Source organism: Corythoichthys intestinalis, chromosome 13, assembly GCF_030265065.1.
Source record: "Corythoichthys intestinalis isolate RoL2023-P3 chromosome 13, ASM3026506v1, whole genome shotgun sequence".
In the NCBI taxonomy this organism is placed as follows: Eukaryota; Metazoa; Chordata; class Actinopteri; order Syngnathiformes; family Syngnathidae; genus Corythoichthys; species Corythoichthys intestinalis.
The window spans coordinates 8,341,165-8,368,861 of NC_080407.1; the positions used below are offsets into that span (position 1 = coordinate 8,341,165).

The following is a 27,697-nucleotide window of genomic DNA, read 5'->3' on the forward strand; positions in this document are numbered from 1 at the left end:
AAAAAAACAAATCAAATCAATGAATAATCAAAAATTCAAATTCATTAGCAACATTAACTCGAGAGGACGATATGCCAAACAATTAGACTGAAAAAACATGGTCAGCAACAATACTCAGGTAGGCTGTGGCGTTCCAATGATGCTCAATTGGTACCAAGGGGCCCAAAGAGTGCCAAGAAAATATTCTCCACACCATTACACCACCACCACCAGCCCGAACCGTTGATACAAGGCAGGATGGATCCATGCTTTCATGTTGTTGATGCCAAATTCTGACCCTACCATCCGAATGAAATCGAGACTCATCAGACCAGGCAACATTTTTCCAATCTTCTATTGTCCAATTTCGATGAGCTTGTGCAAATTGTAGCCTCAGTTTCCTGTTCTTAGCTGAAAGGAGTGGCACCCGGCGTAGTCTTCTGCTGCTGTAGCCCATCTGCCTCAAAGTTCGACGTACTGTGCGTTCAGAGATGCTCTTCTGCCAACCTTGGTTGTAACAGGTGGTTATTTGAGTCACTGTTGCCTTTCTATCAGCTCGAACCAGTCTGGCCATTCTCCTCTGACCTCAACAAGGCATTTCCGCCCACAGAACTGCCGCTCACTGGATATTTTTTCTTTTTTTCGGACCATTCTCTGTAAACCCTAGAGATGGTTGTGCGTGAAAATCCCAGTAGATCAGCAGTTTCTGAAATACTCAGACCAGCCCTTCTGGCACCAACAACCATGCCACGTTCAAAGTCACTAAAATCACCTTTCTTCCCCATACTGATGCTCGGTTTGAACTGCAGGAGATTGTCTTAAACCATGTCTACATGCCTAAATGCACTGAGTTGCCGCCATGTGATTGGCTGATTAGAAATTAAGTGTTAACGAGCAGTTGGACAGGTGTACCTAATAAAGTGGCTGGTGAGTGTAATTGGACACACTAACGTTAGGAACAACTTTTAAGTCAAACTGAATTTCGAGCTGAAGAGCAGCCATCAGAAGACATGATAGAAATTGCCAAAAGTGCTACATACAATTATAACAAAAGTTAAATTGTCATAATCATGATGTAGCTGAAGATATTGATTGTTCTTTGATTGCACCAGGTCATATGTGACGATGTTAAAAATAAATTCATATTATCCAAAAAAAAAAAAAAAAAAAAAAAAAAAAAAAAAAGTTTATTTTTGTTTCATATTGCAATATAAAACAATATACATACATATATGTATACAACGCTTACGCTATACAAAACGTTGAAAGATTAGTCACCAATTTGTAAGGGCATACGTCACTATTTGTAAGACTGCCAAAGGCCTCGGGTTGACAGGTATGCTTGTTTTACTCGTTCTGAAGCGCATTTGAATAAACAATTGTGACGTTTGTCATTGTTTGCACTAGAAGTTGAACTTGACTCACTTAGTTACCCTAATCACAACGTCAACTCTAAAGCGAGCTTACTTTATTCCCATTCATAAAATGTATGAAATAGTTGGTTTTTTTTTTTTTTACCTCATCTAGACGCTGAAAAGTCGTTGCTTCTAAAAGTGACGCATCAGGGGTGTCCTCTTCCTTTCCAACCTCGGTTTCCATCTCTGTTAACACAAATAGACATCTCATTGGCTGCCTTTTTAAAACACTGACTCCACGAATACTAATCATTTACAAAAAAAAAAAAAAAAAACTATCAATCTAATTAAATTCATGCTAAAGACAGTGTTAGTCCTTTTTTGACGCAAGCTAGCTAGCTATAGTTAAAACAAGCAGCTCCTCGAGTAAACAACGTTAACGCGCCTGGTGAAAATGTTTAACCTAACATGTGACGGTAATTAACAGCTAAAACACGCTTGAAAAACTATTGGAAAAGTTAGAAGGAAAAACAACCAAATCACTGTGGTCCTCGAATAAGCCGTGCGTTCGTGCGGGAAACTTGGTTGCCATAGTAACGACATTGACCGTCCCACAACACAATGAAAATTCCTACATTCAAATTGTTTGGAAGATGTTTTAGCGTTTTATTACGCTTTATTATCCATTCCATTAGATATTTAGAGAAAATTATGAATAAATAAGGAAGCTGCATAAAACTAAAATGTCCAGCAGGGGCCACAATGTAGTAAATTATCACAATTTAGCATCTAGTGTAATGGTTCTTAACCTTGTTAAAGGTGCCGAACCCCAAATGCTTCAACATGTGGATTCACCGAACCCTTCAAAATTAGATACAGTAATTTTTGGACTATGAGGCGCACCTGACTATAAGCAGCGACCAGAGGCGTCGCATCCCATTAGGAAAACCAGGCAATTGCCTAGGGCTCCCAACCAGCAGGGGCCCCCAGAGGTATCTATGTTTAAGATAGTCCAATCAGCTATTAATACCAAATGATTTTTTAAAAAGAGTGACACACCAAGTACTCTCTTGAAAGTCCTTGCGGAGTTGTTTTACGTTGATTTTCACAGGCCACCTCATTATTCATGTGACTACTTAACTCTTAAATACCTGCAACATGAAGCAATTATCAGAAAATCCCAAAATTTGAAAAATAAGGTCCTAATGAAACCTTTTTTTTCAAATTTGTAAAAAGAAAATTCAAAATGAATATGTGTAATAAGCGCTCTGATATCTATAACCCTTGCTAAATCCTGTTTTTCTCATGGAGCCTGCAGATGCATGTGTTGACTTGCATCCATCAATTTTTTTCAAAAAGAATTGTCAAAATTCTGAATTAGTCTCAAAATCATGAAATTTTAGGTGTATCAAATGTGATACGTTTGGCAATAAAGGGTTGAAGAAATTGTGATTTTTTTTTTCAAAATAAAGTCTATTAATGGGTCTATCGTATTCCTCGTCGAATACTCTATAAGAAAAAATATAACATATATGCATCTAAAATAATCCTAAAAAAATTTATTAGCAAATTTAATACTCATTGCGGTCGGTAGTCCACCAATCAGTATTTTTTACGGAATAATTTGAATTTGGTGGGTCGAAGGCAAATCTGACTACTGATTTCACACAAAGGTATATACCTCCGCATCCGATGGTGATATTTTTGTGTTGCTCCTCTTTCTTCTATTGCTCCAAGTCTAACTGTCCCCCTTACTTGCACATGCTCGAAGGGCCCCATGTTGCTTGTTGCATGTTGCTTGGGGACCCTTGCTACGCCTCTGGCCGCGACCCACCAAATTTGACACGAAAACTGCATTTGTTCATAGATAAACTGCACTGGACTATAAGCTGCAGCTGTCCTCACTGTATTATGGGATATTTACACCAAAAGATATTAACCAGTAAAACACAATTTGATCGCAGCATCATAAAACTGTCATATGACTAAATGAACCACCATGAAGCTTTGAACCAATTGGCTTCATTGCTTCAAGAAGCTTCATTTGGCCATCACTGCTCCCTTGGAGGAGACATTCAACCTCTGCTGCCACCTGCTGTCAACACTGTTGTTGTCCAACATGCCTCCTAACATGCACTGCAGCGCTACAGATGTAAATAACAAATAAACTCCTGTTCTGTGCTAATTATTTCTTCAGTTACTGTTCCATTTGTTTCATTATTTGCTAGTTATGGTATTTGGTAACACTTTATTCGACAGTGGCGCCATTAGACTGTCATAAGACCATCATCATTATGACATGACACTAACATGAGCATTAATGAATGCTTATGACAGATGTCATTATGTGTTATCAGGCAAATTATCAGTTTTCAATGGATGTAAAGATCCTAGCTGGACATAAATAGAGTTAGTGACACAATCCATAATCTCATTAATGCCCATGATAGTGTCACGGTCACAATTATGACAAGCGTTACCTATTAATCCAAATAAATCAATAAATAGCCGCATTGGACGATAAAATGCAGGATTCAAAATCAAGGAAAAAAGTAGCGTCTCATAGTCCGAAAATTACAGTAATACAGATTTTTTTTTTTCGAAAACCAATATATCCAAGCTAGCAAGCTAATCATTTAGCATTCCCTTTCAAAATTCTTCTCATTTTGACGGCATGTTTTATAAACAGTTCAAAATTTGAGACAACGCTGCCCATTGGTCTGTTGTATCCAATCATACCAAGTGAGAGTCAACCTTCCACTGAGCAAACCACTGATGGAGTGTATTGACAAACCTGACTAGTCGTTTTAGTCATGACTTTTAGTGACTCTGTATGCCTATTTTCCTCTGTTACATACATCACGTTCCAAAAACTAAACATGTTACCCAAATAAGTTGATAGATTATCCTAACTTTTTTTATTTATTTATTTTTAGCATTTTAAGGGGATTAAAAACTATAGTAAAACTTGCACGTCATTGTTACTTGTACTGCCACTCATTAGAGTCCAACTCCTTTAAGTTGATTGTCACCCTGTCCAACACTACAGAAAAATCAAGAGCTGGAATTCATCAAGAGATTTTTCTTAATCAATAACTCCCATGTTTGGTTACATAAACTCACGCTATGATTCTATACGCATGTGGGAATAATCAAACCATCCCCATCACGCGAATGCAAACAGATTTATGCCTCCATTTCCTCACTGTACAGTGCAAACACTGTCTATTTATCATGCTTCTCATGCTAGAAAACTTGTATGTGCATAAAAATCACCAGATATTCCCAACACAGTTTATCACTGCACTTCCATAATGTACAACAGATGAAAATGATGCAAGAAGAGCTGTTAAGCATGACTGAAGAGCGGGATTACAGAGTATGTTCAGTAGTATTTTGGCAGCTTTATTTTTCCTTTTTCCCCTATAGGGATTGCGAAGGGCTTCTTTCTAACACAACTGCACAAATGACACAGTATAGCTTCAATGTGTTTGAATTGGAGGCTAAATGTGCAAAGTCAGCTATTTTCTCAATGCTTACCACCCCCAAAATGTGGAAAAACTCCATCAATGAATACTGTAAACACTGATGATGTGCTTATGAGCACCGAGAAGACGGGGCACCTCGACACAAGGGGATCAATGTGTTATAATTCTCATTTTATGAGCGCATGCACAACAACTTTAATAAGGAACCACTTTTTATGCATACAGTGGTATTAAAAGTATCTGAACCTTTTGGAATTCCTCACATTTCTGCATAAAATCACCATCAAATGTGGTTTTCTGCATAAAATCACCAACAAATGTGATTTTCATCAATCTTTGTCAAAATCACACAGATGAAAAAACAGTGTCTGCTTTAACTAAAATCACCCAAACATTTATAGGTTTTCATATTTTAGTGAGGACAGTATGCAAACAATGACAGAAGGGGGAAAATAAGTAAGTGAACCATCACATTTAATATTTTGTGTGCCCCCCCCACCCTTTGGCAGCAATAACTTCAACCAGCTACAGATATGTCTGGCACATTGATCTTGGCCCATTGTTCTTTCCAAAATTGCTGTAGTTCAGTCAGATTCCTGGGATGTCTGGCATGAATCGCTGTCTTTAGGTCATGCCACAGCATCTCAATGGGGTTCAAGTCTGGACTTTGACTTGGCCACACCAGAGCGTGTATTTTGTTCTTCTGAAACCGTCCTGAAGTTGATTTACTTCAGTGTTTTGGATCAAATTCTGTTTCAGCAGACATCCTCTTTTCAGCTTCAACTGTCTGACAGACGGCCTCAGGTTTTCGTGCAAAACCTCTGAATTCATTCTTCCATTAATGATAGCGAGTTGTCCAGGCCACGAGGGAGCAAAACAGCCCCAAATCATGCTCCCTCCGCCATGCTTTACGGTGAGGATGAGGTGTTGATGTTGGTGAGCTGTTCCATTTTTCCTCCACACGACGTTAAGCGTTATTCCCAAACAATTCAACTTTGGTTTCATTAGTCCACAAAATATTTTGCCAAAATGTCAAAGTGCCTTTTTGCGATCATTAAATGAGCAACAATGTTTTTATTTTTTTAGTTAGACAGCAGCGGCTTCCTCCGTGGAGTCCTCCCATCAACACCATTCTTGGCCATAGTTTTACATATAGTTGATGTGTGCACAGAGATATTGGGCTGTGCCAGTGATTTCTGCACCTTTTTTACCTCTCTGAGTATTCTGCGCTGAAACCTTGGCTTCATCTTTGGTTGACGGGCACTCCTTGGGAGAGAAACAACAGTGCCAAACTCTCTCCATTTTTAGACAACTTCACTGACTGTCAATTAATGAACATCCAGACTTTTAGAGATGGTTTTGTATCCTTTCCCAGCTTTATACAAACAAACAATCCTTGATCGAAGTTTTCAGACAGCCGTTTTGACTGAGCCATGACGCACATCAGACAGTGCTTCTCACCAAGACAATTCTTACCAGGTGTGTGTTTTATAGTGGGCAGGGCAGCTTTAAACCACTCAGCAGTGATTGTGCACACACCTGACTTAAATTGTTTGGTAAAAATTGGTATCTTTTGCTCTTTAAGTCTCCTTGGGCAAAGGGTTCACTTACTTATTTTTCCCCTTTTGTCATTGTTTGCATGCTATATTCGTTAAAATATGAAAACCTATAAATGTTTGGGTATTTTTAGTTAAAGCAGGCACTTTTTTTTACATCTGTGTGATTTTGACAAAGATCAGATCACATTTGATGGTGATTTTATGCAGAAATGTGAGAAATTCCAAAAGGGGCGACTGAATAAAAACAAACACCGTCACACAGTTGTTGGTGTTTTTCCATAATTCACATACCGTTAGACTTTCTCTCGTCAAAGATTTTGCCCTTGAGGCAAAGTGTCTGGAGACACTTCATAAACAGATGTTTAAAGTGCCTTAAAATGCCTGACACCAGCATTTATGAAGGCTTTGACAGAATCATTTACACACTTCTAAAATTAATTGCTGTGTCCTTGACACTTCCGACTTTATTCATAAAGAAGCATAGGAAGTGAAGAGTGGGTTCAAATGACGTTTCATTACCTTTTGAAGGTGGAGAGATAACTCTTATGTGTGTATTTATCCGTATAATCTTTTAGTTTGAATTGTATCACTAAAATGTGGGGTGATGTTTTGCCCTCGTTGCGAGAATCCAATGGGTTGCGGTTTAAGTCTTTCAACACAGTTCCACGACTTTCCTAACTTTGAAATTTGGAATTTCCTGATGCTTGTTGATGCTGAAAAGCTAGTTTTTAATGACATATTTTAATGACTTTTTAATAAAACAAACGTACGGCTCTCGGCAGGCCGGGTCTCTAACTCACTCCCGCATCATGTGAGCAAAAAAATATTGGCGCCGTGTGCACTTTAGGGTGCCTCGGATAATTCTGTATCAGAATATTAAAGCACGTACTTCTTATGACTCCAGGCTCATTCAATTAGACAATGCTTTCCAAAGCTTGCTAACGTTTCTGTTTTTGCTACACCTGAATGCTAGCCCCGTTCCCATCCTCCACTGTCAACCAGCAAAAATGCTGCTTTTATATTGAGGACGGCAGACGCTTTGAGGGTGACGGGAGGAGTAGGGGGACGAGGCTACCTGAATGCACCACCTGGATAGATGCGATGGAAGTGATTGTGATTGGCTGAGGGTGAGTGTCATGTGTCATGGGAGGCCAATCAGAGCCGGTGTTTTCACACACAGACCGGAACAGCGCGTGCGGCAAACACACACACGCAAAACAGATGCAGAGGGATATGATGGCAGAGCATTCAGAGGAAAATTTGTCCTTTACAAGGTGGAAATGTAAACACTATTTCAAGTCAAAATACTTGAAGTACAGTAGGCTATGTCTACTTGACCATTTGTCTCAGGTTGTGAGAGTTAGATTTAATTGATTAAACTCACTTTATATTGTTTACTGCGGATTGTTATTTTATTATATTTAGGGCTGTCAAAATTATCGCGTTAATGGGCGTTAATTTTTTTAATTAATCACGTTAAAATATGTTTGACGCAATTAACGCACATGCCCCGCTCAAACAAATTAAAATGACAGCAGTATAATGTCCGCTTGTTACTTGTTTTTCGGTGTTTGGCGCTCTCTGCTGGCGCTTGGGTCCAAATGATTTTATGGGTTTAAGCACAATGAGTGAACATGATGTAATTATTGACATCAACAATGGTGAGCTACTAGTTTATTTTTTGATTGATAATTTTACAAATTTTAATAAAACGAAAACCTTAAGAGGGGTTTTAATATTAAATTTCTATAACTTGTACTAACATTTATCTTTTAAGAACTACAAGTCTTTCTATCCATGGATCGCTTTAACAGAATGTTAATAATGTTAATGCCATCTTGTTCATTTATTGTTATAATAAACAAATACAGTACTTATGTACCGTATGTTGAATGTATATATCCGTCTTGTGTCTTATCTTTCCATTCCAACAATAATTTACAGAAAAATATGGCATATTTTATAGATGGTTTGAATTGCGATTAATTACGATTAATTAATTTTTAAGCTGTAATTAACTTGATTAAAAATTGTAATCGTTTGACAGCCCAAATTATATCGTTTTTGTTGCACTTCAAGTGCAGGATAAATCTGTTGCTGGTGAGGTGCAATAAATATTACAAGGTTCTATAACACAACTACCTCTCTGTTCTTCTCTATTCAATTGACTCTAATACTGCTCAGAAAATTTCAAATTCTTTGACATACAACAACTTCTTTTTAAAGTAATGGAAATAATTACTTTCCCTGGTAACTAGTTACTTTTACTATAGAGTAATTCAGTTACTAAGTCACTTTTTGGAAGAAGTAGTGAGTAACTACAGTGGGGCAAATAAGTATTTAGTCAACCACTAATTGTGTAAGTTCTCCCACTTGAAAATATTAGAGAGGCCTGTAATTGTCAACATGGGTAAACCTCAACCATGAGAGACCGAATGTGGAAAAAAACAGAAAATCACATTATTTCATTTTTAAAGTATTTGCAAATCTTGGTGGAAAATAAGTATTTGGTCAATACCAAAAGTTCATCTCAATACTTTGTTATGTACCCTTTGTTGCAATAACGGAGACCAAACGTTTTATGTAACTCTTCACAAGCTTTTCACACACTGTTGCTGGTATTTTGGACCATTCCTCCGTGCAGATCTCCTCTAGAGCAGTGATGTTTTGGGGCTGTCGTTGGGCAACACAGACTTTCAATTCCCTCCACAGATTTTCTATGGGGTTGAGATCTGGAGACTGGCTGGCCCACTCCAGGACCTTGAAATGCTTCTTACAAAGTCACTCCTTTGTTCCCCTGGCTGTGTGTTTGGGATCATTGTCATGCTGAAAGACCCAGCCACGTCTCATCTTCAATGCCCTTGCTGATGGAAAGAGATTTTTACTCAAAATCTCTCCATACATGGCCCATTTATCCTTTCCTTTCCACAGATCAGTCTTCCTGGTCCCTTTGCAAAAATACAGCCCCAAAGCATGTTTCCACCCCCATGCTTCACAGTGTGTATGGTGTTCTTCGGATGCAATTCAGTATTCTTTTTCCTCCAAACACGAGAACCTGTGTTTCTACCAAAAAGTTCTATCTTGGTTTCATCTGACCATAACACATTCTCACAGTCCTCTTCTGGATCATCCAAATGCTCTCTAGCGAACCGCAGACGGGCCTGGACGTGTACTTCTTCAGCACGGGGACACGTCTGGCAGTGCAGGATTTGAGTCCCTGGTGGCACATTGTGTTACTGATAGTAGCCTTTGTTACTGTGGTCCCAGCTCTCTGTAGGTCATTCACTAGGCCCCCCCACCCGTGTGGTTCTGGGATTTTTGCGCACTGTTCTTGTTATCATTTTGACGCCACGGGGTGAGATCTTGCATGGAGCCCCAGATCGAGGGAGATTATCAGTGGTCTTGTATGTCTTTCATTTTCTAATAATTGCTCCCACAGTTGATTTCTTTACACCAAGCATTTTACCTATTGCAGATTCAGTTTTCCCAGCCTGGTGCAGGTCTACAATTTTGTCTCTGGTGTCCTTCGACAGCTCTTTGGTTATGGCCATAGTGGAGTTTGGAGTGTGACTGACTGAGATTGTGGACAGGTGTCTTTTATACCGATAATGAGTTAAAACAGGTGCCATTAATACAGGTAACAAGTGGAGCCTCGTTAGACCTTGTAAGAAGAAGTTAGTCCTCTTTGACAGCCAGAAATCTGGCTTGTTTTTAGGTGACCAAATACTTATTTTCCACTCTAATTTGGAAATAAATTCTTTAAAAATCAAACAATGTGATTTTCTGTTTTTTTCCCACATTCTGTCTCTCGTGGTTGAGGTTTACCCATGTTGACAATTACAGGCCTCTCTAATCTTTTCAAGTAGGACGACTTGCACAATTGGTGGTTGACTAAATACTTATTTGCCCCACTGTACTTTGTTTTCACAGTGTTACCTCCCTTGTGTAACTCTAGGTGGAAATTAATACTTTTTTAAAGTAATGTGTCCAACACTGCCGAGTAATGACTAAGGTTAAAAAACAATTAGACAAAGGTGTTGGCTAATATCTGTCAATGTTTCATTACGCCTAGTCGGATTTAAAACTGTGAAAACACAACGAAATTAAATCACGTCAGACAGTGTTTTTGCAGTTTCTGCAATGGCAACACCTGGAAACCAAACTGTGTACTTACTGCCTTTGCCAGCTGAAAGACGACACACTCGGCATCAGTTAATGACCCTCACCATAAATGCCCCCTTCAGTAACAGCTTACTGGAACACGCTGACTCACTGTCTTTTGTTAGACAGATCCGACTTATAAACCTTCTTTCTTGAAGCTCTTTGCAAGAGAAGCTGTTCAGTAAATACTTGACACAAAGCAAAGAGTTGCATAGATTTAAAAAAAAAAAAAAAAAACACGTGCATTTATGCTGCGGCTGAAGGTTCAAATAAATGGGTTGGTGTCAGACTGTACGGCAACTTAACTGATTCCAGATCGGTGACCTTTCAGGAGGTTTCCATCTGAAGACACCTAACAACTGTCAAAGCAGAGTACCACCACTTTCTTGTTTGAACTGAAGCTTGAGAAGAGTAAAAATGTTGAATGAAAACTAGGTTTGAGTGAGAGCATTGACATTCTGGCGCAACGAACGAGTTTGATGGAAACAATTAAAGTTCATCTGTTGACCAGACGGAGAACACGGCAGTCAGTGGCGGACTTGGCAATTTTGGGGCCTAAGGCGAACATATCCAGGGGCCCTCTTCATGGGTCAGGGGTTAAAAAGGTGAGAAGGGTGTGGAGGAAATATGTTCCGGTACACTAGGGCTGTCCTAAACAACAAATTTTCTCCTGATTAGTCAGGCGACTAGTTTTACAATTAGTCGACTAATCAAATAATTTTTTTTTTTTTTTTTTACTAATTGAGCAATGAAATATTTGTTGACGCTTATTAATTCACGAAACCATTTTGGAACACTTAAATTCTTTATTAAAGTACAAATAATCGTGTAAATAACAATAATTAATCACAAATAAACAATGAGGTTGAATGCTGATAGCATTTACTAGTGCAAAAGAATGGAAAGTAAACGGATTCAGAACACTTGGCCTTTCCAACATTATTCAAAACAATTCTTTAAAAAAAATTCCAGCATTATTATTATAGTATACTACCATATATAATAGTAGTATCATAATTTTAATAATTATTCATTGCCAATCATATTTGTCATAAAGAGTGTTATTTGAAAGCTATTCTTAGTGTAGAATCTGTACTCTGTAGTATTTACTCAACATATTATAATATTAATTCTGAAATATGTGGGATTAACTCCAGAAATCGTTATTTATTTGACTTGACAAACATGACGTGCTTTTATTTTGAAATGTTCACCGGAGGTACGTTCGCTAAACCGCTAACCGAAAGCTTTACACTCCGTAAAAAAACATTCTTCGTCATTGCTTGTTGTGTCACTAATAGATTTAATTTTTAGCAAATGCTGTTAACCAGCTGTTGAGTGTTATTGTATGACTGATTGGAACTGTACTGCATTGTTTCGCCACAGGGTGTGCTGTCGTGTATTTTACATGGTGCATTCAAAAAGTTATGCACTCAAGAGCATTGCTCGCACAGGATTTTACCAATCTGGCTTGTATTTGGCACAAACATGATAGGACACCTTTTTGCGATTGTAATATGTGTTTTTCTTATTTTCAGATTTTTAAAGCTTAAACTAGCTTCCAAAATGGCTGTCCCTCTTGAAGCTCGTCAGAAACGAAGAGCTGTAATCGAATTCCTTTTTGCAGAGGGAGAAACCCCTCTGAGGATTCACAACCGGCTGGAAAATGTCTACAAGGATGATACCATAGACTGTAGTACTGTAAAAAGATGGGTACAGCGATTTAAAAACAGTACTGAAGACCATGAAGAGGAAGGTAAAGCCAGCATAGCCGATAAGCCCCATAGTGGTCGCCCATCCACCTCTGACGAGCTTCAAGAGGGGCAGTCATTTTGGAAGCTAGTTTAAGCTTTAAAAATCTGAAAAGAAGAAACACACGTATAACAATCGCAAAAAGGTGTGTCCTATCATGTTTGTGCCAAATACAAACCAGATTGTTAAAATCCTGTGCGAGCAATGCACTTGAGTGCATTCATTTTGAATGCCCCTCGTATGTTCGGTGTGAAGAAGAAGAAGAAAGTTAAAAGAGGCATTAGCGGCCTGTTCTCAAATTCTCCCTCACTGCACTTTGGCTCTCATGGAGAGCACGTTCACTCATGTGTTCGAAATAAACGATAGTCGACGTGCAAAGTAGCAAGTGAGCTGTAAAAATAGCGAGCTTAGTGGGGTGAAAAACGCAGGAGAGCTAAGTGAAACTAACGAACAGCTAATCGGAGCTAAGCGATGCTAAACGGAGCTATGCAAAGCTAAATGGCGCTAAATGAAGCTAAGCGACTGATAGTCAGTCCGTCGTCGTGCAACAGTCCATTGTAGTGCGTGTGTGGGGGAGAGATAATATAAATGCAGCATTCAAATGGCTTTCTTTTTTGTTTTGTTATTTGTTTGTTTGGTATGCTGACATAATTACAGGGGGAGAACAAGTATTTGATACACTGCCGATGGGAAAGCCCATTGGCAGTGTATCAAATACTTGTTCTCCCCACTGTATACATGACGAATAGTTGGGGGTGCTGCTGGCTCCGGTGGCCCAAGCCCTTGCTCGTTGGGGCAAGGGCAGCTGGTTGGGTGCCCCCTACTGGTTGGGGGCCTAGGGCGATCGCCTACTTCGCCTGAATTGAAGATCCGCCTATGACGGCAGTTCATCTACATCTGGAGTGTCCAAACGCTTTGCAAAGGGGGCCAGATTTGGTGTGGTAAAAATGTCAGGGGCCGACCATGGCTGAGGTTCTTTACGTACAACAACAATGTATTCAAACAAATTTTAGCAAGCTATTCTGTTTCACATTTTCTTCTTTATTATAATTTCAAGTATCTTAAGCATGTGTTTTGGTTCATTTGAAACATGCATATCACATGCAGTTGAATATTCACTTAACTTTTTTTTTTTTTTAAACTAGCTTTAAGTTGCTTCAATTTCTTGTAGAGTTCCTTCCCAGCAATCTTGTCGTACATGTCAGCGTGTCTCATTCGGTAATGTCGCGTGACATTGAACTCTATAAAAACAGCCACTGTCTCCTGGCAAATGAGGCAGACACAGTTGTTGCGTATTTCAGTAAAGAAATACCGTATTGGCCTGAATATAAGACGGCCCTGATTATAAGACGACCCCCTCTTTTTCAAGACTCAAGTTTGTAAAAAGACTTTTTGAACACCAAATTGATTTTTATTCAGAAAATAATTACAGTACATCTGAAACAAATGATTATAACAATATATTTGAGAGATAAAACATGTTATTTTGCTTCATTCAAATCTTAATATCTGAATATTTAAATATGTAAACTAAAGTGCCATCACATTCGTAAACGAATGGCTTCTGGTTTTTGAAATGTAAATAAACCAATTTATTGTGATAAAGCAACAAAATTGCAATAACTGCATTAACCATCAAAGTGAAGTCTAACTGTAACTGCAGTCTTGAAACAAATCTGAATAGGGAAAACATTGCAATAAAATAATGCAAACTGGTTAAACTTGAGAGTAGCTGAGATCTTTCATGACAGAACATCGCTTCAATGATATCTGGCGCCCTCTAACGTCGTGAATGGGTATAATGTCTGGACCGCGAATATAAGACGACCTTCACTTTTTCAATCTAATTTCAATGCAAAAAACACCGTCTTGGTCAATACGGTAGTCCAATTTCCACCTACCCTTGAAGCGCCGGCCCTCACAGTCAACTTTCCTTTTTTTTTGTTTACTGTCGCCATTTTAGAAAATTTGGGGTAAAGCGTCACACGGATTTAGTGTAAGCTACTTCAAATGCTGCTCAATTTATTAAGTCTATGTGCAGGCCAGATGTTATGGGTTATATGACAGAGGCTGTGGGCCGGATGAAATTTGTCCACGGGCCGCATTTGGCCCCCGGGCCGGACTTTGGGCATGTCTGATCTACATACATCTTTGCTTGGTGTGTGCGCGTATATGTATATATAGTTCTATTGTGTGCTCCAGAACTCCCTTTTTTTCCCAGCCACAACCATTCTAGGACAACCACATCCTTGTAAACGTCACCCTTATTTGGGTTAAGATAGTTTAAAAAAAAAAAAAAAAAACTTACAGAAATAGCAACACATTTGACATTATGTTTTTGTCTATTTTTACAATTTGTTATTTCCCCCCAGACTTTATGGGCTCGAAAAAAAAAAAAACATCTGGTTCAAGATGGCGGAATTAAATCAAGTCTGACTAAAGCATCAATACCGGTAAGTTCTCAACCTTCTTCTAAAGAATGAATTGTGCAAAAGGCAATTACTAAACAACAGATGACACCTCTTCCCAAGATTTACACAACCAAATAAACCGTCACAGCTTTTCTTTCCCAAATGCAGAGAAAAATATCCCCAAACCTGCTTTCTTTCCTGTTTCAATGTTCTATTTCACTCAGTACTCCGACCGCAGAGACAGACATGTAATTTTCCTTGATGGTGGTGGCATCTTGAAGAACACACTTTTCCATTTCCTTGACTGAATTTCACATTTTTCACCCACCCCCCTCCCCCTTCACTTGTCTGTGGCAAGCAATATGCTGGAAATCTTTCTAAGGAGTATAAAGATGATCTCCAGTTTGGTACTTGGAGAGGCATTTGCATCCACAACATAATGACAGAGAAAGAGTACAGAATGAAAGGGATGGAGTGAATGTCTATACTGGCATAGTAAGGTCCAAAATAAACTATAATTAGATGAAAAAATATCATCGCGCACAAGTTTCCACTGTCAGAGGCTATGAAAAGCTTTAAAATAACTAATTTGCATTGATTAATACCAAATTTTATTCCTCATCAAATCTGGATTTACTAGTACGACTCCTACCATCCCAAACTTGATGTTTCTCCCTATGCAAACGTGGCTACACATGCCATAAACCACATAACTTCCCTTTTTTAAAGCCGTCTAATGAGCCCTTTCCCAATACAGCTTGTCAAAGTAATGACAGTACTGTACAACATGGACACAACCACAACTTGACCACATGGTTGCAAGCAGCAGGAGCTTGGAAGTTCAAAAAACACACCAAGCTAATGAGGACACTGCTAATTTTAAAAAAGCCAAGATCAGTTTAGGAATCCAATGTAAAGATGCTGGTCTTTCCTTAAGGATGCATTTGATATAGTCCACCACTCATCACTGTTGAGTATCGTACAAGCCCTTGGCACACCCCTGAAAGTCACCACCCTCTTCAGGCTGCTTTACAGTAACGCACAGAGTTGTGTCCGCGTCAACGGCCACGACTCTGACTGGGTTTCAATCTCCAGTGGTGTCCGCCAAGGCTGTTTTCTGAGTGTATCTCGGATCCATGCGGGCTCCAGTAGGTCTCCTGCAATATTTGCAGCGACTGTGGTGTAATTCAATGGAAGATTCATCTGAAAAATCCACCCTTTGCGACAAAACAGTGAAGTTTGGTGGTGGCAAAGTCATGGTCTTGGGTAACATCCAGTATGGGGGTGTGCGAGAGATCTGCAGTGTGGAAATAGTCTGAAATATCAATAAATTTTAGCTGCCTCTTACATTCCTAACCATAAAAAGGGACAAATTCTGCAGCAGCTTGGTGCTCCATCGCATACTTCAATCTCTACCTCAAAGTTCCTCAAGGTAAAGAAGATCAAGATCCTCCAGGACTGGCCAGCCCAGTCACCAGACATTGGTAGGATGAAAGAGGAAGCATGGAAGACGAAACCCAAGAAGGTTGATGAACTCTGGGAGGAATGCAAGACTGCTTTCTTTGATGTTCCTGACGACTTCATCAATAAATTGTATGAATCCTTGCCGAACCACATGGATGCAGTCCTTCAAGCCCATGGAAGTCATACAAAATATTACATTTGAATCTCACAGCACCACTACTTAATTTGCTTACGTTATGTAACATATTTTTGTATTTGAGGTACATTTTTTGTTCAATTTTCACACTACTTTCTGTAGGCGACGAAACTTTTGTCCTGCCAAAATTTGACCTTTATGTCTTCATTAAATGATAAATCTTTTTTCAGTGAAACAAATATATTTTTTGTACATGCAACATCATTTGGGAGGGTCTCAACTTTCATATGAGCCATTTCTGAAACCAATTGAATAATTAAGTCAGGTTATTAGCAATTGTTTCTACAAAATGGATAAGCGACAAGACTTTTGTCAGGGACTGTAGAGCCTGTGAAGAGCTTTGTTTATCTGGGGTCCACGGTGACCGATAACGGAGAGCTAAAATCAGAGATTCTCCGCAGGAGAGCCCAGGCAGCCTCTGCCCTGCAGTCTCTCTGGAAACCACTCTGGCGGCACGAAGCCATCTCACGAAAGACGAAGCTCCGAATCTAAAACAACGCCGTACTCTCTTAAACAAGACACTGGCCAGAAGAATAGACGGCTTTGACAGCAAGGCTCTCAGAACCATCGAGAACATCAGGTGGCCCCAGCAAATCTCCAACGAAATCCTGCGAGCCCGGACAAATCAACCCAGAGCCTCCCGCATGGCTGCACAGCGCTGCATCCGCTGGCTCGACCATGTTCTTCGTCTTCCTCCTGACCACCTGACAAGAGCCATCCTGGAGTTTGACCCAAAGACTGCACGCTGGAGATGACCACGATGAAAGCTCCGCACTCGGGTGCCTGCCTCTTAAAGGGAGCCTGCCTCTAAATTCACGCACTCCTCACTTTGCACTGTAAATATCTTTCACCCTGGCACTTACATACTCATCCATTCCTCCGGGGAGAGTTGGGACGGGGCCATACAGTCCTGGCCGGGTCCCCCCTGATTATATTGCATCACACACCAAGGTTGTGGGATAGATGGGACCTGTTGGGGGAGGGGGTGCTCGCGGTCACCTCTTCACGGCAGGCCCCGCCATTCCTGCACCTTTTTTAACGCACCACACACATCATACATACTCCACGGGAGAGCTGCGGCAAAAGCTGTGGTGGGACGGGCGGCTGGGCTGAAATTCCATGCAGCGGTCCCACTGCCCCAAGCCGAGCTCTCCTATTTTAATGCATACATTGCACTACCCTCCCCGCACATTCCCATCACGGTGGTGGGTAATAGCTGCCAGCCGGGAGCCTGGCAGCCACAGTAATAGGCTGGTAGGTCGGTCCCACACTTTTTCTCTATAGCGTGGCTCCCAGGGCGTGGCATCCCCTCTCCCTGGGCTGCTGGCCGCGGGAGTGGGGGGAGGTCAGGGCTCCAGTCTCGTGTCGCCCCGCGGCGGCTCCTCAGCACTCTCCTACCTCCGCCTTCACTGGCTGGACGCCGGTGTATCAGCTGGATGTGGCCTGCTCCGGTGGGGGACCCTGCCCTGCCCTGGGCTTGTTGGGCCGCTGGGGGTCCTGTGGCGTGCTGTGCCGGTTGGGGGGCTGCAGCGGCGGCTCGTGGGCTGGGTGGGCGGACAGGGGTGGGCGTGGGGTTGGTGGTGCGTCCCCTTTTCCCATCCCTGAAGGCCGGTAGATGGGAGCGCGGGTGGCCCAGGGGACCACCCTGGATCCCAGGCGGGGTGACGATGGCTCCTTTGCTGGGCTGCGGCAAGAGGGATGGGCTGTGCTGCCCCCGCCCACCCTCACCAGGCTGGCTGGGTCTGGGCCGTGGCCCTGGGTTGGCGCCTGCTCGGCGTTTCCGCTCGTCTGCTTGGCTGTCGCGTGTTGGGCTCGCGTGCATCTGGTTGTGATTTCCGTGCTCTGGTAGGGGGTTCCTGGTGCCAGGAATGGTGGTGGTGTGGCATAGGGTCGGTTGCCAATGGGCTTACACTCACATGTGATTCACAGGATTACTGGGTTCTAGATCACAGTGCTGATGTGTGTACACTCTACCCCTCCCAATCACTTAGCTTATAGTCTCCCCCACCCCCTCCCCTTCTTTCCCTGGTCAACAGGCCCCCCCCACATGGTGTCAACCGGAAATACATCTAGCTGACGATACCACCAACATATTAATAGTTAGTATTGACGTTCAATGTGTTTCTAGTTGTTGCTTTTCTTTCTTTTCTTGTGTTTCTTTTTTTTCTGTTCCCCCACAACCCCTTCCTGTTTGCTGCTTTGTCATAATAAATGAGGTATGTTGAATGATCACAATGGGAGTATGTCATACTCTCAATGTGAAACATGAAAACTGTTCAGACCAACTGGACACTTCGACTTCCATTCTCAGTGTCAAACAGCTGAACAGGACAGTTTGACACCATTGCGGACGACCTCCGACAACACGCAGTTACCCTGAATGATGCAAATCTGCTAGCACAAGACCGCCAGTACTGGAGGGGCCTAGCTCATCTGGTCAGCTCTACACAATGGGACGGGAAACCAGCCCCAACGCAAGAGTCAGGAGTTCCTATCTCAAATGACTGATATGAAGCCCCTCCTCATAGTCAACAAAATACACACGATCCAGTTATCGACCATGTCGGAACCTTCAGTGAAGAAAAATTGCTGGGTAAAGTGGAAAGACCCGACGTGACGGCATCACATGCAAGACAATCAATCCACTTGTCAAGCTCAGTGAACAAAATGAAAACAGCACTTAACACTTTGACAAGAGCAAATGATTTGTGGACTGCACCGGCATGTTCTCGAAACAATTTTGAACCAAGTGCACTAAGGCACGACGACTGATAAACACAGCGGGCGGCAAAGTTGGCACCGCATCGGAACGCTGTGACACATCGCAGCCTTTAGTGGTTGCTTAGGTTTATGGTGCTGTTGACTTGTTAGAGAATTGTGAAGATATTGCTGCTACGTGAAAACAAAGGATGGCGTAACCGCAGAAATGTGAGATTCTTTGAAATTCCGATAAAAGGCAGATACGTATGCAAATAATTATGTTTTACAGCTGGGAGTATTTTCCTGTCGTGTCTTATATGTGCTACCCGTCAACAGTTAGATTCGGGTTTCACGTGTCCTTCAACCTAAAGAAATTGGATTCCATGAACGGGTTAGCACAGAGAAGGAATGTCAATTTCAGGATAGAACATGTAGGAATACAAAATGATTTTTGGTGAAGTGCACCTGGTTTTCTAAATGGATAATTAACGTCCATCATAATTCGACATGAAGAAAGGGGCAAAATTGGAGTTCGTAATGACTTCATCCTAACTGTCAGTGCTTGAAGGTAAAACAATTTCAAGGATTAAAAGTGATTTTCGCTAAGGGGCGAGGTTAAAAAAAGTTCAACCACCCATACACAGTTTCCCGGCATGAGTGTTGGCTTGGGAGGAGGGGAAATATCCGGTCCTGTTGACCCTACACTAGCCTCCCCAGGGGGAGAACAGCTCTGTGGCCACGTTCGAAATTTGCTGCGGTTCAACAGGCAGGTTGCAAACCAGGAGGTTGTCAATTTAAATGCTTCAGTCTACTGGGCCAAGAAATTACCCGGACACTAACACTAACAATGCTCCCAAATGCTAGACATGGAATGGATTTTTTTGCTGTACTATGGATGTAGCAGTTTGCCAGTGAGGTTTTTTCCTCCTTTAAAAAGCTGATCGGAGGTTTTTGACCCACTGTTTCGGGTTGCTCACACTTCTCTCTTACAGGTGTGAGGGGGAGACCAAAATTTATTTTCTGGGCCAGATTTTACTCATTTCATTTCTCATTTATCCTAACATAAGAACTCACTTTGTTATGTCCTCTGGTCTTATGTTGACTACTTTTTGGGTTTAATTTCTTTCTAAGATTGTACATTGTTCATCCGTCCACAGGATGTCGCTATTCTAACTCAGAATCTTAAGTTTTTCTTTGGTATTGCTGTTTGCGCTCGGCTTCCCCTAGTGGCGACTTGCTGTAAGCAGCAGGCAGAAAGAACTTTTTATTTCAGTTGGAAAAGAGGCCTTGAGGTGTTAAGACGTTACACACCTCCTCTGCACCATACATCGTTGGGAACCCTTGACAAAACAAAATCTGTAAGTTTGTACGTTTTAACAATGGGTTAGATGTAATTATGGTGTGTCTATTCTGTTATTTTGTGTATAACATTTGTGTTTTATGTATGTTCCAGTTTTGCCACACACACACACACACACACACGCGCACACGTTCACGCGAAGAAATAAATGAGAGGAAGGAGTTTGGGCCTCCATTTTTCTTTGTTGGTTTAGCTCGCTGCCAAAGTCGAGTAGCCATACGCTCGGCTGAGGGCAGAAGAGTAAAAAGATTTTCAACACATCAAGCACCCAAGATGTCTCAGCAAGAAGTTTCACCACCTATCAGCCAAGTGGTCACCAGGTCGGAGGCCAGTCATTCTCATTCTTCACGCCGGTCCAGAACGAGTCAAGCTGCTGCACAAGCACGAGCAGACGCCGAAGCTGCCTACGTCAGAGCACGGTACGCCAAACGCCAAATCGACATGGAGGTCGAGAAGGCACGCATCGAGGCAACACTACACGCTCTGAAGACGGAAGGTGAAGCAGAAGCAGCGCTCGCCGCAGCTAAAGTTTGGGAGGCGACTTTCGAAGAAGAGGAGCGCGCCAAAGTCGACCTCAGCGAGCAAGGGGTATTTTCCAAGACACCCCCCTCCATCAGGCGTGCACAAGAGTATGTGCATGCTCACTTTGACGACCAGCGTGTCCAAGCAGATGGCACACAAACGCCAAACAATGAGCACCTGGTTAGGCACAATGACTCTCAACAACCAGAAAATAGCCCAAAATCAGCTGGTGCTTTTCCACATGTGCGTCACATCGACATCGCTGACGAAGAGCATCTCCAATCTCATCGTGCGAGAACGGACATCTCACACCAGCCTACACCTTCAGCAACCCCACAAAGTGAACTGTCCAATTTAGCAGCCTATCTAGCACGGCGTGATCTGCTGACATCGGGGTTCAAGGTTTTCGACAACCGGCCAGAGTCCTACCTGTCCTGGAAGTCCATGTTCTGCAACGCGACGGAAGGCCTCAATCTCAAGCCCAGCGAAGAGCTCGACCTTCTCACCAAGTGGCTCGGCGGGGAGTCTCTTCAACACGCTCAGAGGATCAGGGCGGTCCACGTGAGTAATCCACAGGCAGGTCTCCAACGTCTGTGGCAGCGGCTAGACAAGACTTATGGCTCTCCAGAGGTAATTGAATCCTCACTCTTCCAACGGTTGCAGACTTTTCCAAGAATCTCCAACAAAGACACTCACTTACTGCAGGAGCTTGCTGATCTTCTGTTAGAGCTATCGTATGCCAAAAGTGAAAGTTATTTGCCGGGTCTTAGCTTTCTCGACACACCAAGGGGCATAAACCCGATAGTTGAAAAACTCCCATATGGACTCCAGGAGTCATGGGTTACACAAGGTACCAAATACAAAAGGGAAAACGGTGCAGTCTATCCACCTTTTTCGTATTTTGTGCGGTTCGTAAATGACTACGCTGAAATGAGAACAGACCCTAGCTTTATGTTACAGTGTTCAAACGTAATAAATCCAAGGGTTGGTAAGACATCAGTAAGACGAGACAAATACAGAGTTCCACTAGCAGTGAATAAAATAGAGATCAGTCCGGCTAAATTGACAGCACTCGATCCAGACAAACAATGTCCTATCCACCAAAAACCACATTCACTCGTCAAATGCAGGGGGTTTAGAATGAAAACACTAGACGAAAGAAAGAACATTCTCAAAGAGCACGCCATTTGTTTTAAATGTTGTGCGTCCACAAATCACAGGGCTCGAGACTGTAAAGCTATTATCCAATGCTCAGAATGTGATAGCGATGCTCATGTGTCTGCCATGCATGTCGGTCCACCTCCATGGACACCTCAAGACTTTAATCCCCCAACCCAGAGTCACGGCGGGGAGTCTGAGGGCCCAAATCCTGTGAACACAGCCAGTTGCACAGAAGTATGTGGGCAAGGCGTAAAAGGAAAATCATGCTCAAAGATCTGTTTAGTTAATGTATATCGCCGAACTTCTCCAGAAAAGAAAAAGAGGGTATATGCCATGTTGGATGATCAGAGCAATTCATCCTTAGCCAGATCTGCGTTTTTTGACATGTTTAATGTGCAAGGTACCATATTCCCATACACCATGAGAACATGTGCAGGTTTATCAGAGACACAAGGTCGTAAAGCTGATGGCTTTGTTGTAGAAGATGTAGATGGTAAGGTCTCCATGATGCTGCCTACAATAACAGAATGTGATCAGATTCCAGATAATAGAGACGAAATTCCCAGCCCTGAGGTAGCAGCAGCTCACCCTCATTTGCGATCAATCGCTTCACAGATTCCTCCTCTCGACCCATCGGCAGACATTCTTCTGCTCCTGGGAAGGGACATCATTCAGGCTCATAAAGTTCGTGGTCAGGTAAATGGGCCAAACAATGCACCTCATGCCCAGCGTCTCGATTTAGGATGGGTTGTCATAGGTGATGTCTGTCTCTCTGGAGCTCATAAACCCACATTGAACTCATTTAAGACGAACGTTCTAAACAGTGGACGTCCCACGTTCCTCAGTCCTTGCGAAAACACAATCGTTATCAAAGAGAAATACACCAAAAACGATCCACTAAACACACAAGCGGAACTAGGACAACATATTTTCCAACAAACAACAAATGACGACAAAGTTGCACTTTCGGCAGAAGATGCGTTGTTCCTAGACATTATGCACAACAACTTTGCTAAAGATGAGGCGAATAACTGGGTAGCTCCACTTCCATTCCGCTCACCTAGGCGGCGCCTACCTGACAATCGGGAGCAGGCCTACAATCGTTTAATGTCGCTCCGCAAAACGCTGAGAAGAAAACCGGAAATGAGAGCGCATTACGCTGAGTTTATGGAGAAAATATTCAGCAAGGGCCATGCCGAACCAGCGCCCGCACTGGCGCCAGATCAAGAGTGCTGGTATCTCCCTAGTTTTGGCGTTTACCACCCGCAAAAGCCAGAAAAAATTAGGGTAGTCTTTGATTCGAGTGCTCAACTTGACAATGTTTCTCTCAATGACGTGCTCCTCAAGGGACCAGATCTTAACAACACTCTCGTAGGAGTTCTGATGCGGTTTAGGTCCGACCCATACGCCGTTATGGCAGATGTGGAGCATATGTTTCACAACTTTATAGTACGAGAAGACCACCGTAACTACCTTCGTTTCTTGTGGTTCCAAAATCATGACCTTGATGGAAAAGTGCAAGAATTTAGGATGACTGTCCATGTGTTTGGTAATTGTCCTTCCCCATCAGTCGCCATCTTTGGACTGAAAAGAACAGCCATAGAAGGAGAAATGGAATTTGGCAGTGACGCAAAAGAATTCATTGAACGGCACTTCTATGTAGATGATGGGCTAAAGTCATTCTCTTCCATAGAGCAGGCCATTGATGTTCTTAGTAGGGCACAGAAGATGCTGGCTCAGTGTAACATACGCCTGCACAAAATCTCATCCAATTGTCCTCTCATAACAGGAGCCTTTCCAACCGAAGATCGTGCTGTAGGCATGCAAGGTCTTGACATTGGGCAGACTACCCCACCAATGCAGCGCAGTTTGGGCTTAGGATGGGAGCTGTTGACTGACCAATTCAAGTTCCAAGTAAGAGTAAATGAAAGGCCGTTCACAAAAAGGGGAGTTCTGTCAGTTATCAACAGTGTGTTCGACCCACTTGGTTTTGCTATTCCAGTAATCGTAGGAGGTAGAACCATACTCAGAGACATTTCCACAAATGTTTCAGAGTGGGACACTGAACTGCCAAAAGACAAATTAGAACAGTGGCAAAAGTGGAAAAGTTCCCTCGGACACCTACAACATCTTGAAATTCCCAGAATGTACACTTCAATACCGCTGTCTGCAGCCCAAAGAATAGAGATTGACGTTTTTTGTGATGCTTCCACAAAAGCCGTAGGTGCGGTAGCATACCTCAAACTCACAAATGAGGACGGACACAGCGAAGTGGGAGTCCTCCTCGGCAAAGCACGTTTAGCTCCTAAACCAGACATCACCATACCCCGACTTGAACTCTGTGCAGCAGTCCTGGCCGTGGAAGTAGCAGAGTTGGTTCTAGAGGAGCTGGATGTCACAGTCGATCAGGTGAATCTTTACACAGACTCAAAGGTAGTGCTTGGGTACATCTCAAACACCAAGAGACGCTTTCACGTTTATGTGCACAACAGAGTCGAACGCATCAGGCGCTTTGCACAAACTCACCAGTGGCATTACGTGCCCACACACTTAAATCCGGCAGACCATGCCACACGAGCGTTGCCCGCTGAGCAGCTCTCCAGCTCCACCTGGCTCAGAGGCCCAGCTTTCCTCTCCAGGTTGGACCAAAGTCAAGTTCGAAGTCAAACCTTCGATCTCATAGACCCAGAGACTGACTGTGAGTTGCGTCCTGAGGTAACAACTTGCACTACCACCCTATCAAAAGGCCAGTTTAATAGTGCCAGATTTGAAAGGTTTTCAAGTTGGAAGGTGCTGCAAAAGGCTATTGCCAAACTCCAACATATAGCTCAATCATTCAAGAACAACTCTGAGGTTTCCTGTCGTGGCTGGCACAACTGCAACAAACATTTAACTGAAAAGTCACTGCAACTAGCCAAGACCACGATCATTCGCACCGTTCAAAGAGAGGTCTTCGCAGAAGATATTGGATGCATTGAAAAAGGCACAGCTTTAAAAAACTCAAGTCCACTCAGCAAACTGAATCCATTTGTTGACACGCAAGGGCTCCTTAAAGTTGGAGGCCGACTAAAGAAAGCACAGTTGTCTGCAGAAGAAACCAATCCCATACTAATCCCTGGAAAGCACCATCTTGCTCAGCTCATAATAAGACACTTTCACGAAAAATTATGTCACCAGGGAAGGCATTTCACGGAGGGAGCAGTCAGAGCAGGGGGCTTTTGGATTGTGGGAGGAAAAAGAGCAGTAAGCAGTGTGATTTTCAAGTGCATCACATGCCGCAAATTAAGGGGCAGGCAACCTGAACAGATCATGGCTGAGCTACCTGAAGACAGGCTGTCCACGGACCCTCCTTTCACAAATGTAGGCCTTGATGTGTTCGGTCCCTGGTCCGTTACAGTGAGAAAAACGCGTGGTGCTAATGCAGATGCTAAAAGATGGGCAGTCATATTCACCTGCATGAGTACACGTGCAATTCATATTGAAGTGATTGAGTCAATGGACACATCGTCGTTCATTAATGCACTGCGTCGTTTCTTTGCCATCCGAGGTGGTGCCAAACTCTTGAGATCTGATTGTGGGACAAATTTTGTGAGTGCCTGCAAAGAGCTCCAAATAGACAAACTAGGCTGTCACAATGACAAAATAGGCACATTCTTGAAAGACAGTGCGTGCAAATGGCAGTTTAATCCTCCACATGCATCCCATATGGCTGGTTCCTGGGAACGCATGATCGGCGTCACCCGAAAAATCCTCAATGCAATGCTCCTTGAACATCCATATGGGAAGCTCACACATGAAGTACTCGTGACATTGTTAGCTGAAGTCACCGCAATTGTAAATGCACGCCCGCTAACGGCTGTTTCTACAGATCCCGAAAACCCAGTCATTCTTACTCCTGCGATGCTACTCACGCAAAAGGTTGGCACACCACCGATTCCACCAGGGCAGTTTCAGACCAGTGACCTATTCAAAGCCCAATGGAAGCGCGTGCAGTACTTAGCTAATGTTTTCTGGAGTCGTTGGCAGAAAGAATACATCGCAGGCTTGCAGGTTCGTCGCAAGTGGAAAATAAAAAAGCCGAACCTTCAAATGGGCGACGTTGTTTTAATGAGGGAGTCTCTGGAACATAGGAATAATTGGCCACTCGGACTGATCACAAAATCTTTCCCAAGTGAGGACGGTAATGTCAGAAAAGTTGAGGTTAAGATTTGCCGAAACGGCGAGAATAGGTTTTACATTCGCCCAATTCGTGAAGTTGTGCTTTTGATGTCTAAGGATAGCATGTAAAACGAGTTGTTGTTTTGTATCGTTCATTAGTTAAGGGCTGACATCTTGCAGATGTCAGGCGGGGAGTGTTATGTCCTCTGGTCTTATGTTGACTACTTTTTGGGTTTAATTTCTTTCTAAGATTGTACATTGTTCATCCGTCCACAGGATGTCGCTATTCTAACTCAGAATCTTAAGTTTTTCTTTGGTATTGCTGTTTGCGCTCGGCTTCCCCTAGTGGCGACTTGCTGTAAGCAGCAGGCAGAAAGAACTTTTTATTTCAGTTGGAAAAGAGGCCTTGAGGTGTTAAGACGTTACACACCTCCTCTGCACCATACATCGTTGGGAACCCTTGACAAAACAAAATCTGTAAGTTTGTACGTTTTAACAATGGGTTAGATGTAATTATGGTGTGTCTATTCTGTTATTTTGTGTATAACATTTGTGTTTTATGTATGTTCCAGTTTTGCCACACACACACACACACACACACGCGCACACGTTCACGCGAAGAAATAAATGAGAGGAAGGAGTTTGGGCCTCCATTTTTCTTTGTTGGTTTAGCTCGCTGCCAAAGTCGAGTAGCCATACGCTCGGCTGAGGGCAGAAGACACTTGATTGGTCGCCCGTCTAATTGATCATGCATAAATCGTTCTTAATACACCTGTACTGGATGGGATTATGCCAGATACGAAAGAGAGCACTGTGAGCTGATACCTACAGCCACGGGACCAGACACCACCAAGGTTTTGACCCTGCGAATAACTCCTTAGAGTGGTATCTAATTGTCTTAAAGCAGTGCTTCTCAATTATTTTCTGTTACGCCCCCCCCAGGAAGACGTAAACTTTCTGCGCCCCCCCAACTCTCTGCCACCACTGTAAATATACTATTGTATCATTTAGGGTTGTTCCGATCATGGTTTTTTGCCCCCGATCCGATCCCGATCGTTTTAGTTTGAGTATCTGCCAATCCCGATCCGATTTCCCGATCCTATTGCATTTTTTTGCTCCCGATTCAATTCCAATCATTCCCGATAATTTTTCCCAATCATATACATTTTGGCAATGCATTAAGAAAAAAATGAATAAAACTCGGACGAATATATACATTCAACATACAATACGTAAGTACTGTATTTGTTTATTATGACAATAAATCCTCAAGATGGCATTTACATTATTAACATTATTTCTGTGAGAGGGATCCCCGGATAGAAAGATTTGTGACTTTGTATATTGTGACTAAATATTGCCATCTAGTGTCTTTGTTGAGCTTTCAGTAAATGATACTAAAGGCCATGCCCAAATGCATGATGGGAAGTG

The 27,697-nt window shown here is 42.4% G+C and overlaps 1 protein-coding gene across 5 annotated transcripts in view; it reads right to left on the reverse strand.

Annotated features, from left to right (window-relative positions):
• ccdc146 (coiled-coil domain containing 146) overlaps positions 1-27,697 on the reverse strand; it is a 124,127-nt gene that overhangs the window by 68,857 nt on the left and 27,573 nt on the right. For 3 of the 5 annotated variants that reach the window (XM_057855067.1, XM_057855066.1, XM_057855070.1), the window contains exon 3: positions 1,498-1,580. The exons of 1 other annotated variant lie outside the window; for it this stretch is intronic. In XM_057855067.1, coding sequence (XP_057711050.1) covers positions 1,498-1,580 — 83 coding nt within the window. Of the gene's footprint in view, positions 1-1,497; positions 1,581-1,869; positions 1,916-27,697 lie in introns of those variants that run through there. One more of the 5 variants, XM_057855068.1, reaches the window with a different exon arrangement.